General features: G+C 40.8%; 1 protein-coding gene across 3 annotated transcripts in view; it reads right to left on the bottom strand.

The window, feature by feature from the left end:
• EIF2AK4 (eukaryotic translation initiation factor 2 alpha kinase 4) overlaps nucleotides 1–14,431 on the bottom strand; it is a 98,070-nt gene that overhangs the window by 47,500 nt on the left and 36,139 nt on the right. For all 3 annotated transcript variants that reach the window (XM_006073022.4, XM_006073025.4, XR_328826.4), the window contains exons 10-15: nucleotides 10,073–10,179; nucleotides 9,317–9,474; nucleotides 5,090–5,517; nucleotides 4,349–4,418; nucleotides 2,160–2,243; nucleotides 232–354 (exon numbers count right to left, since the gene is read on the bottom strand). In XM_006073022.4, the coding sequence (XP_006073084.3) occupies nucleotides 232–354; nucleotides 2,160–2,243; nucleotides 4,349–4,418; nucleotides 5,090–5,517; nucleotides 9,317–9,474; nucleotides 10,073–10,179 (970 nt within the window). The remainder of the gene's footprint in view (nucleotides 1–231; nucleotides 355–2,159; nucleotides 2,244–4,348; nucleotides 4,419–5,089; nucleotides 5,518–9,316; nucleotides 9,475–10,072; nucleotides 10,180–14,431) is intronic.

Here is a 14,431-nt window from a genome sequence, read left to right on the forward strand (position 1 = left end):
CTGTGGGCACCATGGTTTGCTGACCCCCGTCCTATCCTTCAGTGTTTTCTCTGAACTGAGAGGTTTTATGCTATTTTCTTACCTTTTGGTATGTTCTATTTCCTGTAAACATAGATTTATTTCAAAATACCCATAATTTTCCCTCTATTTCAGTTTTTCTCAAGTTTCATATTTACTTTTGTTATAAATTTTATGTGAAGTATTTCAGATGTGAAATGGTGCCAAGCTTACTTTCTCATGGATATAAGCCAATCCATCCAGAATCTCTCGGAAAAGCCTCCAGAGCCTGACGGTGTCTCGATACAGTCCCTGGTCAATGGTGTCTCGTAAAGTGCTCTTCTCACAGTACTCCATCTATAGATAAGAACGAACCAGGCAGGATTTGATGACAGAGTTTCAGTCAAGGAGAACAGTGGCAATTAGTGTAATCCTGTATTTTAAAACATGTACCACAGATTTTAAGTACTTATAGGAAAGGCTTATCTTTTTTTAATTAAAAAAAGAAACCAACAGTGTTAAAAAAAAACCTGGGGGGAAGAAGCATACTCTTAGCATTCCAACAAAATCATTCTTATTTTTCATATTATTGTTTATTAAAAAATAAGACTTTAAAAGCCTTGTCACAAGTAATACGAAAACAGAATTAAATAAAATTTTATTTAGTTTTACAAGATCATTTCCAAGCCCATATTTTCAAGAAGGGCTAATTAGTAATTCAATGATGTCACTAGCTTCTCTCATTTGTACGTTAAATTAATGACAACGGCCTTCAAGTCTAGAGTAAAACTCTGTAAATATCTAAATATTCAAGAAAGGGCTCTATCTCATCCTGCTTGACTGTATTAATCTGTCAGAAAACAAGGCAATGTCATTTAAGTCCTAGATCAACATATAGCATTTGATTTATGAAACTAGACTGTATGTTTCAAACTAGCATCAAAGCTGAGATTTCTCATGAAGGATTTTTTTGTTGTTGCTTTTAAAGAGAGGAACATGTCATTTTAAAAGAGAGAAATACCCTTCCAGGCTCAGAATGACATCTGCAAATTCTGACTTGTCTTCCAGAGGGCCTCTGCCTCCCACACCATGCTGGTACCGGCACTTCACACACCTCCCTTACACACTCCCGCCTCACTGTAACTCTTCAGAGAGTACCTGGAGTGGAGAAGCCACTCAATAGTCAGCAGTTTGGGAGACAAACATTTTACCATGAGTGTGAGTGATTTATGTTAGGAAAAACCTAAAACCAGCTGCAACTTCTGTAAAGTAGCCACCTAACTAACCTCTTTTGAAACATTACACTTGTCTGAGGGTTCCTTCTTTGGCATAGTACTGAATCTCACATTTAAAGATCTGCCTCCTTGCAGATGTGATTGAAAACACTAATAATGACCCACAGTCCTGTTCTCTTGGGCCAGAGGCACGATTTCCTCTTTGGTTTGTGGCTGTCCCTCTGCTGGCAGGCTCCCACTGTCCAGAATATGGCCTTTGGGAGAGGGAGCAGGACGAAGCCTATAGGCTTACCTTTAGCAATGCCTCACTGGAGCTGGTTCTCCTATCCCTCAGGGGTTCCAGGACAAGCCGCTTTCCTAAAGCCAGGCTGGTGTGTCTTCTGTGCACACGAGGATGTTACATGCCTCGTAACTTACTTGCCCAGATTTAACTTGTTAGACAAAACAGAATTTCTGTACGTGTACAGTCTAGCGCCTGTGGCCTTGGGTATGGTTCTAATTACTTTACACACATTACTGTGTTTATTCCTCACAAGTCATTAAGGTACCTGCTATTATTTAATTTATAAGTGATTAAATTAAATTACAGGTGATTAAATGTCCCAGCATCCTGGGACACAGGATGCTGAAGAACTTTGCCTGAGCTCCCTTAGCTGTGACTGGTGGATCCAGAATGTGAACTTCCACAATCCAGGTGAGCTTAGAACTGGAAACCACTGCCTTATGCTGTCTGTTGTTCTGGTACCAGAGAGTTTGGGTTCAAGGCTGAGGGAAAGGGCCTCCATTCTGCAATCCTCTCTGGCCAGTTCACCCCTGGCAGTGCTGCTGAGCCCTCTTCTGCTCGCTCTCTTACTCTCATCTCCCAAAACCTACTCACCAGCAACTGCTGGGAGTTGCTGAGTCACTGAGCTGTGTGCAGGGCCTCACCTGGATGTAGAGGTAGTGCACAGCCTCGGTGGTTGCTGGTGGCTCACTTTCATGACCACTGTTCTTTCCATTGCAATCTTCATCCTAACACAGGAGGAACATGAGAGAGCTCAAAACGAGGCTGAAACGAAACAAGGTCACTACTGTCACCAGTCGTTTATGCCCACCCTACCACATACCCGGCCATCATGCTGCCTTGGAGGGTAGGCCAGTGAGCAGAACAACCACTGTCCTTTTTGATGCTCAGTGCACTTAAAAGGCAACTTTGCCAATACCAGAATCTAACGCATAGTTTTTAGGTCTGTTACTGTATAGAACACTGAAAGGGACAACAGGAAACAGGTATTAAAGGTGCACAATCCACAGGAAGATTCGAAGTCAATTCCTTCTTACCACCGATATCTTCCTATGGGTAAGAAGGGGTAGAATGTATACAGTTCATATTTTAAAGCTGCAGTTTTATTGGAATGTCACCTTTGATTGGTAGGCTTACTTTGGAAACAGAAGATGAGAAATCCATCTTTAGCTAAAACAATTTAAATATGATCATGTTACCAAATGGCACACTGCCCTTGGCTATAGCACTAAAGAACCACCACCCAGCTGCCACTTAGGGTGACCAATCCCCCACACCACTTTTCCACATGGTTGTCCCCTACAGCTATTTTTCTAACTCATGTCCCTTCAAAAAAAAAGTCTTTATTCTTCTAAAAGACATAGTACTCTTTCCTACCCCCAAGTATGAAAAAATATTAGGTAGTATTTGGCTGGTTCTGATTTGCATTTTTTTGTGTGGAAACATTTTTCAATGTTTTATTTATTAAAGGAAAAATAACCTGTTATGGAAACAATGACGTTCTACTCTTTTTTTTTGTGGGGGGAGTGGGTGGAGGTGGATCTTAGTTTCTTGACCAGGGATCGAACACGCCCCTCAGCAGTGAAAGCTCAGCGTCCTAACCACTGAATCACCAGGGAATTCTCCAAATTCTACTCTTGAATCATTTATTTATTCTAGGGATTATCTGTAGAAAATTGTTAATCTCTTAGAGGCTTCTACCCATCAATTAGAGTGTCCCATGGGATATCACACTTACTTGAGCAAAGCCAGAATTGTAAATTTGGTGCCCCCATAATAATTAAATGCATAACTAATACTAAAACCAAAGCAGTTAGCTTAGACTACTTATGCTGTTATTCCTTAAACTTCCTCAGGGGTTTAAGGGGGATTTTAATAGAAAAGAGAAATACTTACAAAAAACGCTGGCTAATGCATTTAAACCTCATTCAAACCAATTTAACTGCTTATCTAAGAGAGTCTATGTGTAGACTTACCTTTATCTACTGTGAATGCACCCTGCTTGTAACTCTATTTTTATTTTTGGTAATAAAGTCACTGTATCCAGTCCCCAGCTACAGAAGCTTTCTCTAGCAACTACTGACAGCCCTAGAGATCACAAAGCCTCACCCTGAACTCCAAGTCATCAGCACTGAGGGGCTCTGCTGGCCTGGGTGGAGGAAGACACAGAACTGAGTGGGGTCCAAGGCTTAAAGCAGTGCTTTCAAATCTTTCAGACCATGTTGTATTTTACAATACCATAAGAGACAATTTCTGTGAACAGTTTACTTTTATCAGTGTTATGCATTTTGCATTCTATACTCCTCTCTATAGCACTGAAAAGAAAATGAACCTGGTTGTAATCCTTGAAACTGATTTTATAACCTGTTACAGGATCATGACCTACAGTGTTAAAACACTGTTCTAGAGGATGGTTTATGAGAGTAAGTCATCAAGATTAACTGATGTGAGCGAGACCCACATAACTCCACAATTAGGCTGTTTATTTCCCTAAATAATTTGCATTCAACCCTCATTCCCAACCACATAATGTTTCCCCAAGTCCTCTAGGAAATGGTTTTCACTAAAAGCAAAGCAAAACAAAAAACTCAGCATGTCAATTTATTCCCTTCTTCTAAAAGCAGGCATGTTTTATTTTGTGGATAAATTAAGACATATAAGTAATCACATGGGTAGCATATTTTAAATAATGATGCTTTTTAAATTGACAGTTTCTATATTTGCATGTCAGATTAAGGCTTTTCTATTTTACTTGAGGTGTATAACGTCAAACATTTACTATGTCCCCATCCCATGAAGAATAAAATAGTATCACTTCCATTTATATATTTACCTGATTCTGGCTTTTACTGTTCTCATCTTCATTGTCAAAGATGATATCACTGTCAGAATCTGAAGCAGGTCTTAAAAAGAGAATTAGAGAAAGACTCAAGAAACCAAATTCCCTGTTATATATAATTCAATAGCTAGAGGTCATAATAAACTGCATCCAATCAGATACAATGAAATAAAACCACGAATGTAAATAACTAGGATGGATTCTGAGATGAATTAAACTTTATTTTAGGACCATTAGTTATTGGTTCTGAATTGGAGAAGGAAATGGCAACCTACTCCAGTATTCTTGCTGGAGAATCCCAGGGACAGAGGAGCCTAGTGGGCTGCCGTCTATGGGGTCACACAGAGTCGGACACGACTGAAGCGACTCAGCAGCAAGCAGCAGCAGCAACCCTTTTTAGAACTGCAGTAGGCCCCATATCAAGACTCCAAATTAGTTCCTTTATTTCCAGAGTTAGAAGCTAAAAAGAATACTCTTAAAAATCCTATTAAATGTATTAACAGGAAGAATTGGAAGACGTTTCTACTTTTCCTTCTTTCAGGACTTGAATTCTGGAGATCTCTTGAAGATAGCAGGTGGTAAAAAAAAAAATCTTTGGACTGAATTTGGTTCCTCTCTAAAATAAGTTCCATGTACATGTATTCCCACATGGTCTACAGGACTGTATTTCCCACCTAGTCCCCCCTTCCCCTGCCTGGGCCTGGCAGGGAGGCAGGATGCGCGGGGAGCTCTTACAGGAAGGACTGTGAGAAGACGCCCTGCTCCTCGTCCTCGTCTTCGTCGCTGCTGGAGTCTGGGCCGGCGGCGGGGAAGCGGGTGCTGGCCGAGCGCTCGCCGGATGTGCTCCACTCCACCGAGCTGCTGAGGATGGGCGGCGGCGCGGCCGCCTCCACGCTGCCCGGGCCGTCCGGGTCGCTGTCGCCCGCTGGCTGGGCTAAGGCTTGCCCGTTCTGGGCCTGGGGCCCCGAGTTCGGGGGTGGAGTCGCCGGGCACGCCGGCCGCTCATGTCTCTCGATCCAGGCATTGTAGTAACGCACGATGTTCTCATGGTGGAGGCGCGACAGCAGCGTCACCTCGCCCTTGATCCTGCGGAAGTGCCTGCTGGCCGGGTTGATGGGGATGCGCTTCACCGCATAGCAGCAGCCGTCCAGCTTGTTCTGGACCTGCCGCGCGGAAGGGAAGGAAGAGGGGTCCAGCAGGTCAGCCACTCGGAACCGCACATGGATTGGCATTCCTACTGCACCCGCCCGCCCCTCCCAAGGGGAACCCCTTAGCCAGAATCCACAGCTACAGTCGAGGACCACACATCTGAAGCTCTTAGGCTGAACAAAGTTGTGACTGCCAAAAACTTAGAAAACATCTCACCCCAAGCTAGATATATTTAGCTTGCTAGGAGACTCTGAGGAAAAACATAATATCCATTTTACCATATTAGCCTTTTTTAGGGGGGGGAAGGGGCTGGCGCACACCATGGCAGGCAGGAGTCATGGCACCAGGGATGGAACACATACCCACTGCAGTAGAAGCATGGAGTCCTAACCACTGGACCACTCGGGAATTCATAATCTTCATTTTAATTTATTCACAATTACATCCCTGCCTTGCCAATATCACATCTGCTATCTACATTTCCAAGTAAGCCTTGTTGCTTTTCCAACTTTGTTTTTAAAAAATTATTTTATAAACTCAGTATAAAGTTTTAGAAGTTGATTTTAGTTTCTTTCCAATATTTTTTTTTTTTACACTTAAAGTCACTAAACACAAAGTAAACTCCCAATAGTTTAACAGACCTGCATGCAAATTCTAAACATCAGCTTATAAAGAATTTGGGCAAATGACAATTGCCTTGAAACTCATTTTTTTAAACTATAAAATGGAACTTATACCACTGTCCTTACCTCAAAGGTGACTGAAGATTAAATGAAGTGATGTGAGTGAAATGCCTGTATCAAGGCCTCACAGAGAAAAGTGTTCAGTAAATATTAATAAAAGTAACTGGCAATAACACATTTACTGCCCATTGATTTTTATTACTAGATTGAAGATTTACAACTGATGTTATGTAGGGACTAGAACAATACAATTAAGAATAAAAGAAAAATACAAGAAAACATTTCAAAGGCAAATCTCTGTATATTACATACAGGCATCCTTACCCTGGGCAGTTTCACTACGCAATTGAATTGACTGAAGAATTTTATTCAAAATTTTGTTTCTGAACATTCCAATCCCAACCATGCAGGTCAACTAAAGTGATAAAAACTAACAATTTGCCCATAGCAGAAGGAAAAACTAGTTGGTTACAAAAGATAGCATCATTCTCTTGCTTGGCTCATGGGCTTCAATTTCTATACCAAAACTACTTTTAGGAATGAGAAAGGAACACTATAAAAATGAGTTTCAGATTATCTTTTTTGGGGGTATGAAAACAGTGGTACAAAAGATGTTTTTTAGTAAAATAGATCAGTCTGAATGCTGGTTGATATCTCTTAGTGATGCATGTAACCTCAGGCAAATGAAATAACTTCTTTGAGCCTCAGTTCCCTCATCTGGGAAATGGGATAATACCTATTCTATAAGAACATCACAAGATTAAAAGACAAGGTTTGTGAGCCACCTACCACAAGCCTCACGTAGGGAATGTGCACTCCAAAAATGACAGCCCTTTTACTGCCATGTTAATAGAGAGGAGGATGGTGGGAAGTTTGGGCACTCTCTTTCAACCTTATGTCTCAGTATATATCACACATATCACCTATGTAACCAAGCAGGGCTCCATAGGGGCCTAACTGGGATAAATCAGCCACGATGTCCCCAGCCTGCCTCTTGTTTGTAGAAAAGCTTTAGTCTCCCAGGTCTCTCCTGAGTCACAAAAGGCTGCTCAATAATGACTGAAAGAATGTGAACACAGAGTGACCAAAAAATAGTAGTTGGGCCAGGGGAACTGGAATGATTTAAAAAGTGAATCAGCCATAGAGCAGTCACAGAATCTTTAGTTCTTTCCTGAAGGACATAGATAACAGTGTCGAAGCACATTCTTGAATTGTTTTACAGATACTAAAACCCCCACCAGATGGAAGAAACTAACTGCATGATGAGCATGAGCATGTTGCCCCCCAGACCAGGTGGAGTCCAAGGACTTCAGATGTTAAGTCCTGTGACACCACCCTGTTACCATGTCAATCAGAGACCTGACCATGAACTGATCACTCACCCTACTGTTCTTTCACCTTGCCAATAGAAAGCTGCTTCCCTGGAATCCATTGAGCAGTTTGGGTCTCTTGGGCATTAGCTACCCTTACTCTTTGCTCGGCGCCTGCACTTTCCCTCACTAAATCCTGGTGTCAGTAGATTGGCTCTACTGAGAGTGGGTGAGCTGACCCAAGTTTGGTCTGGTAACACTGTGAGTCACTGGCTGTGGTGGGGGCCTGGTACACTGGAACTCTTAGGAATTCATTTATTAAAATGCAGAGGTGCATGAACAGTAATGGCTCCAATTGCTAATGAAATTCCAGACCTCCGAGCAGAAAGCCCTACCTTAACCTGAAAATAGGGATGGGGTGTGAGGGCTGTGAGGTTCTCATAGTGAGAAACCATAGGAAAAACACGGGGCTTAAACTACTAAAATGTTTTTGTTATATGAGTTTACTAATCACTCCAGAAGGTAGTGAAGGATAGGAAAGCCTGGCATGCTACAGTCCATGGGGTTGCAAAGAGTCGGACACAATTTACCAACTGAACAACAACAATAATCATTTTTAAATACTTCTAAGGAAATGAAGTTTGATCATGTTTTGCATTGAAGTATCTAAGCATTGAAGTATCTAAATATTAAGAAGTTAAAGAAGCAGATCAAAATTATGACGTGAGTAAAAGGGGTAATATATATTTCAATCATCCACTCCTCTTAAAAATAACTGTGATTACCTGATCAGAATAAATCTGTCCAAAGCAGATTTATTTAGTCATCTAATATCTATACTTTCAAGAAAAAAGTTGAAAATTTTCCATGATATTATGACTTTGTTTTTTGGAAAACTTGCTGAAGTTTGTCTTTCTGTCCCTGATTACTACAGAAAAACTCGTTTGCTTCTTTTTTCCGTGTAAAAGGCCTTCCACAGTGAGAAAGGCAAAGCTTCTTAATAATACTCTCAGAATCCTAAACAGACATCTGCTCTATTGATGGTGGGCTATCTTCTTATGGGTAAGATGATGTATTTCTCATATGGATTTGATAACGGTAATCTGGGTCTGTTAAATTCTAACAAAATAGCTAAATTACACAAAAAAGAATTGAAATCTCTCTCTAAAGGGGAAGCTGATAATAAAAGTTGCCCAAATAGCCTGGAATGAGGAAGGCAAGACCTAACAGCAGCATACCTTAATAACGTATCACTAGTTTTCCATCTCGGTAAGAGCTGGAAAATAAAAGCCATCAAGACCATCTGGGCCATTTCCCAGTTTGAATTCCATCTCTGTTCTAACCTTGTAACTCTCTTAGCTACAGTGACTCTAAAAGCAAATGGGAGAAAAAGAGAACAATCTTCTTTCTGAAGCAAAGCACACAACAACATTCTTCACGCAGATGTCTTGATTCCACTTGAGGGGCTGTTACAATCATGTATTTATCATGTTAATGCACTGCATCGAGCAAGGGAAGAGGAATGATGCATTCTTAATGTGTCTAGAGTAACTTTAAATAAAGCCCTTAACTACATTAAGGGGAAGATGATCATTGTTTCAAATAGTTGTATTCACTTTCCTCCCTACCCTCAAAATAGAAATCCTTACCTCTACAGACTGTGGTGGATTCATTTCGATATTTGGCAAAACTAATACAATATTGTAAAGTTTAAAAATAAAATAAAATTAAAAAAAAAAAAAAAAAAGAAATCCTTACCTCTACAGAGATGGATCAGGGAAAGGGCTCTAAAAGGGGCTGGGGACAACTCTATATCACACCTTGATGACGGCTCCAAAAGCTCCTTTGCCGAGAAGCTGTAATTCTTCAAACTCAATGAAATAGCGGGAAAACTGTCTCTGGGTCTCACTGAAGAACGCAGCACTGGGTAGCTGGTTGCTAGGAATGACAGTCTCCACATAATCTTGTCCTCCAGAATCTGAGATAAAACAAGAGAGGCAACTGAGGCATTGAAAACAGAGGAAGAGCTGCAACATCCAACCACGACGCAGGCATGGGAGGAAGGGGCCCCGGCTGAGGAGCTTTAAAAAGTACCTCTTACCTGGCTGACCCTTTAGTACTTTCCTCACCTCGTATTCCTTAAAGTAGGTATAAATATTTAATTAGCCCAAGTCTACAGGGAGGGGTAACTGAGGGTAAAGAAATGACTGAGCAACAGAGCCAGGAGCCAAACCCAGGTGTCTTGATCATCCCAGTCTCCATTGAGGCTCCTTCATCTGCTACTCGAGTAACAGCAGGGAAATCTAGTTCCACGGCAGTGAGGTTGACATGATAAGGGAGAATCCACATGAAGAGGCTGTGCCGCCAGACATTCCATCAGAGGGGATATGAAAAACCAGGATGGCCAAACACCTCCATGTACACAAGACACAACCAATGAATGGATTTACGTATAGCCCAGCATAAAATAGATAAAATAAATGAGCCATGCAGTCCTTTCCAGTCTTAGGTTTATGTAGCCTTTCAAAATAATTTATGTTAAATAGGCTATCAGAAAAGAATGGTAACACACTCACCTTCGGGACTTTGTTCCAGTAAAGGTATTTTAGACTGAGGATTTATAAAGCTGTGTTTTAACAACTGCTGAGGACTCCATCTTTCCTTGTCATCTAAGCAGACACACCTCAATGAGAGGGAAAAAAGAATCTCAGCAATGCACAAAATAAATGCTAAATAAAGTAATCCAAGGCTTTTAATTATGGGTTTATCTTTCAAAGATACACATTAGAGAAATCACATTACTTGAGGACCAAAATGTGTCCCTAAGTGAATTTAATTTAATAAACATTCTTGCAGGATTTATATGCTAAGCACCAGGCTACATAAGTGGGAGAATAAAAAAAGTATAGTCTCTAGAGGCCAGAAGACTGACTCATTTTTTAATATTTTTAAAAGTCTAGGATAAGATAGCACAAGTAGGTTATGAACTTTCATTCCCACTAATAGCTTAATGACCTGACATGCTACACGAAGCCTTTCTGGGGATCAGTCATAAGAGTTCCCAAAGGAAAAGCAAATCCGACGCTAGCTGATGCAGGCTTGGGGCCCAATATGACAAACTTTAGACGCAGCCCGTTCATCACAGTTTGAAGTATGCTGGTAACAACTAAGAACAACTTTTCAAAAGTCCCACACTCTATCACCTGTGTATGTGCCCAGTCATTTCAGTTGTGGCTGACTCTTTTCGATCCTACTGACTATAGCCCGCCAGGCTCCCCTGTCCATGGGATTCTCCGGGCAAGAAAGCTGGAGTGAGTTGCCCTCCTCCAGGGGATCTTCCCTACACTGTCTCCTGTGTCTCCTATATTGCAGGCAGATTCTTTACCTATTGAGCCGCCTGGGAAGCCCATATTACCACCTGGTTTCTTTTAATTATCATTCCTTGAGCCTTTCTGTTTAACGTTTAATGTTCTAACAAACAATTTGTTTAATAATGAAAACAAACCATACCTTTAAGCTAGTGTTTTTCAAAGTGGGGCCCCTCGAACAGCAGCGTCAGTATCACCTGGGAAATTTGTTAGAACTACACATTTTCCACCCCAGTCCTAGTAAACCAGCAACTACAGGGGGTTGGGCTGTAATCTGTGCTTTAACAAGGGCTCTCCAGGTGGATTCAATCCAAGAGAAAGTCTGAGAATCACTGTTCTAACTAATCCAATAAGCTGCTTGGCTTTCAAAACAATGACCCAAGTAGCACTGCTTGGTAGCACGTGGCCCTAATTATAAAAAGGTATTTAAAACAATCAATCATCATTGTGAATTATGGACTTAAATCTACACACATGAAGTGGTGACAGCAACTACCATAAAAGGTAACATTTAATTTTCTCATGGCACGGTACTGAAAAGTACAGCACTCCTAATTTCATTCTTGAGAGGGAAGAAAAGATTGCAATAAAAGCATGTGAAAGATACTGTATTGTCCCCTAAATTAAAAATTAACTTTTAATTACATCATTAACATGTGAATACTTTCTCCTTGCAAATATTAAAACATTACTGATAAGGATAAAGTCTTGGACAACCATTCAAATAAAAGATATAGTTTTAATTTGTGAACACAGAGTTTAAAAAAAATGACATCATCCTGTACATATTTTTCATCAACTGCTTTCTTCATTTGACTACATAAAAGATTTTGCATCCGATTTTACTGAGGCGAGGGTGTATCCCCACACCAAGAAGCAATTTCCCAATACCAGTTGGGTGTCATAGGGCTCAAATCAATTCTGACACTATCTACCTGGAGAGAGCATCAGATCCCAGAGGTCAGGGGCTCAGTCTAATGAGACTTCCCTCCCTACCCTGACTTGAGACACTGATAACAAGCCCATGTTGTCACCTGTGCTTCTCACCAATGGGCTACCTATAGAATGGAGATTCCAATGACCTCCTCCTTGGGTTCAATTAGCTTGCTAGAGCAGCTCACAGAACTCAGAAACATTTTAGTTACTAGTTTATCAGCTTAATGTAAAAGGCTATATAACTCAGGAACAGTCAGCTGGAAGAGACGCAGAGGGCAAAGTATGTGGGAAGGGGCTTGGAACTTCTTGCCCTCTCCGGGCCACCGCCCACCCATCACCTCCATGTGTTCACCAGCCTGGAAGCTCTCTGAATCCTGTCTTTTTGCTTTTTAATGAAGGCATCACTACGTAGCCATGAACAATTAAATCACTGGCCATTGGTGATCCATTCAACCTCTAGCCCCTCCCCTCTCCACAGAGGGTGGGGGTAGGACTGAAACTTTCAAACCCTAAATCAAGTGGTTGGTTTTCCTGGCAACCAGTCCCCATCCTTAGGTGCCTTCCATCCTTAGGTGTCTTGTTATGTTATTTGCTATTATCCCTGTCTTTTGGAGGAAAAGACTCAGAGTAGGGAGTTCAAGTCACTTAACCAGTGAGGGATAAAAGTAGAATATGAACTGAGCTGTCTGGCTTTGACTCTGGGCTCTATCCTATCACAGAGATTGATGTGAAACAAAACATTTCTTCAAAGGGTGCTCACCAATAAGTAAAAATGTAACTACAAATGAAATGCTTCTACGCTTGTCTGGGAATGATTTTTTGTTGTTGTTAACTGGGGTTAGACAGCAAACGTAGTAAAACAATACTGTATGTCTGCTTCTTAAATAAGAGGTCTATCAAACCACTCTAGGAAGACAGAGAAATATATGACTCAATCTAAAGGACAACCATATTATTAACAGAATAAGAAATGGTGCTGATCTCAAGTTCAAAACTGACAGCATAGAACTGTTCTCTAAGAGGAGAACTATGAAGGTTTTGGCTACTGAGTCCTTCATTTTACTATTAAATATGAAAGATATGTTCTACTTAAACTTCCCAGTGTTGTTTGTTTATTACTGCTAAGTCACTTCAATCGTGTCCGACTCTGTGCGACCCCAGAGACGGCAGCCCACCAGGCTCCCCCGTCCCTGGGATTCTCCAGGCAAGAACACTGGAGTGGGTTGCCATTTCCTTCTCCAATGCATGAAAGTGAAAAGTGAAAGTGAAGTCGCTCAGTCGTGTCCGACCCTCAGCGACCCCATGGACTGCAGCCTTCCAGGCTCCTCTGTCCATGGGATTTTCCAGGCAAGAGTACTGGAGTGGGGTGCCATTGCCTTCTCCAGTTTATATTACTATCCTTTACTAAATTATTCTTGATGAAGGAGGAAGGGCAGAAAGCTAAAGGTGACATTCTGAAGGAGGAAATGAATCTTTCTATCAGTGGTTCTATCCCCATTTTCCCTCTGAGTCATTTTAGTCAACTTCATCATCAGGGTGCTTTTATAAATAGTTTAAAAAAGTTCTGCTGCATTAAAGAGAAATCATAAAAGGTTTCTTTAGAAATTTTAGATGTTTATATACTTTGAGAGGACACAGCATCAAGAATCGTTAGCCCCTTCCTACAACTTTGCATACTGCATCTCTTCTATTTATTTATTTCTTAATTAAATTATAAGTGATTTACAATGTTGTGCCAATCTCTGCTATATAGCAAAGTAATTCAGTTTCACACATACATCTTTTTATTTATTTATTTATTTTTTATACATCTTTTTAAAAAATATTCTTTTCCACTATGGTTTATCCTAGGAGATTAGATATTGTTCCCTGTGCTACACAGTAGGACCTTGGTTTTATCCATTCTGTACATAATAGTTTGCATCTGCCAACCCCAAACTCCCACTCCATCCCTGACCCTGGCTATCACAGTCTGATCTGTGTCTGTGAGGCACATCTACTTCTATTTAATGGTATACACAAACTATCTATTTAAACAGAAGTGCAGCTACTTTCACTTCTGTAATGGGTAAGAACAACTGAGTGACAGGAAATAGTAATATTATGGATCAGGCCAAATGGCAGCTGGAATAGATGGGAACAGAAGAAACGTAAAGGGTAAAAGAAATGTAGGGAGTGATGAAGTGAGTAAAAGTGAATGGTTGGGGGGAAAAAAAAGGTGGGAAATACGACAGTGTCAGAAAGGGAAGAAACCAGTCCAGGTTCACTTCTGCAGGACCAGGTGGATGTCTAGAAAAATGCAGACTAAGGGATCTTATTTTGTAGAGAAACTGAGAGAACCAAGGTGTAGCTTAGACAGAGGCAGGGCAAAATAAGGAATCACTGGATTGAAGGACCTGGGCAAAGACTTTTGGCCAGAGGAAAACCTCAGTAAGGACTATCTCAAAGTAAGATAAAACAGACAAATTAGAGGTATGGTTTTAAAAGATAAAAACTACTATACATAAAACAGATAAGCAACAGATTTGCAACAGATAAAACAGATAATGAACAAGGATGTACTATATACCACAGGGAATTATAGCCATTATCTTGGAATAACCTACCATGGAGTATAATCTGCAAATATCC

The sequence above is a fragment of the Bubalus bubalis genome, chromosome 11 (assembly GCF_019923935.1).
Source record: "Bubalus bubalis isolate 160015118507 breed Murrah chromosome 11, NDDB_SH_1, whole genome shotgun sequence".
In the NCBI taxonomy this organism is placed as follows: domain Eukaryota; kingdom Metazoa; phylum Chordata; class Mammalia; order Artiodactyla; family Bovidae; genus Bubalus; species Bubalus bubalis.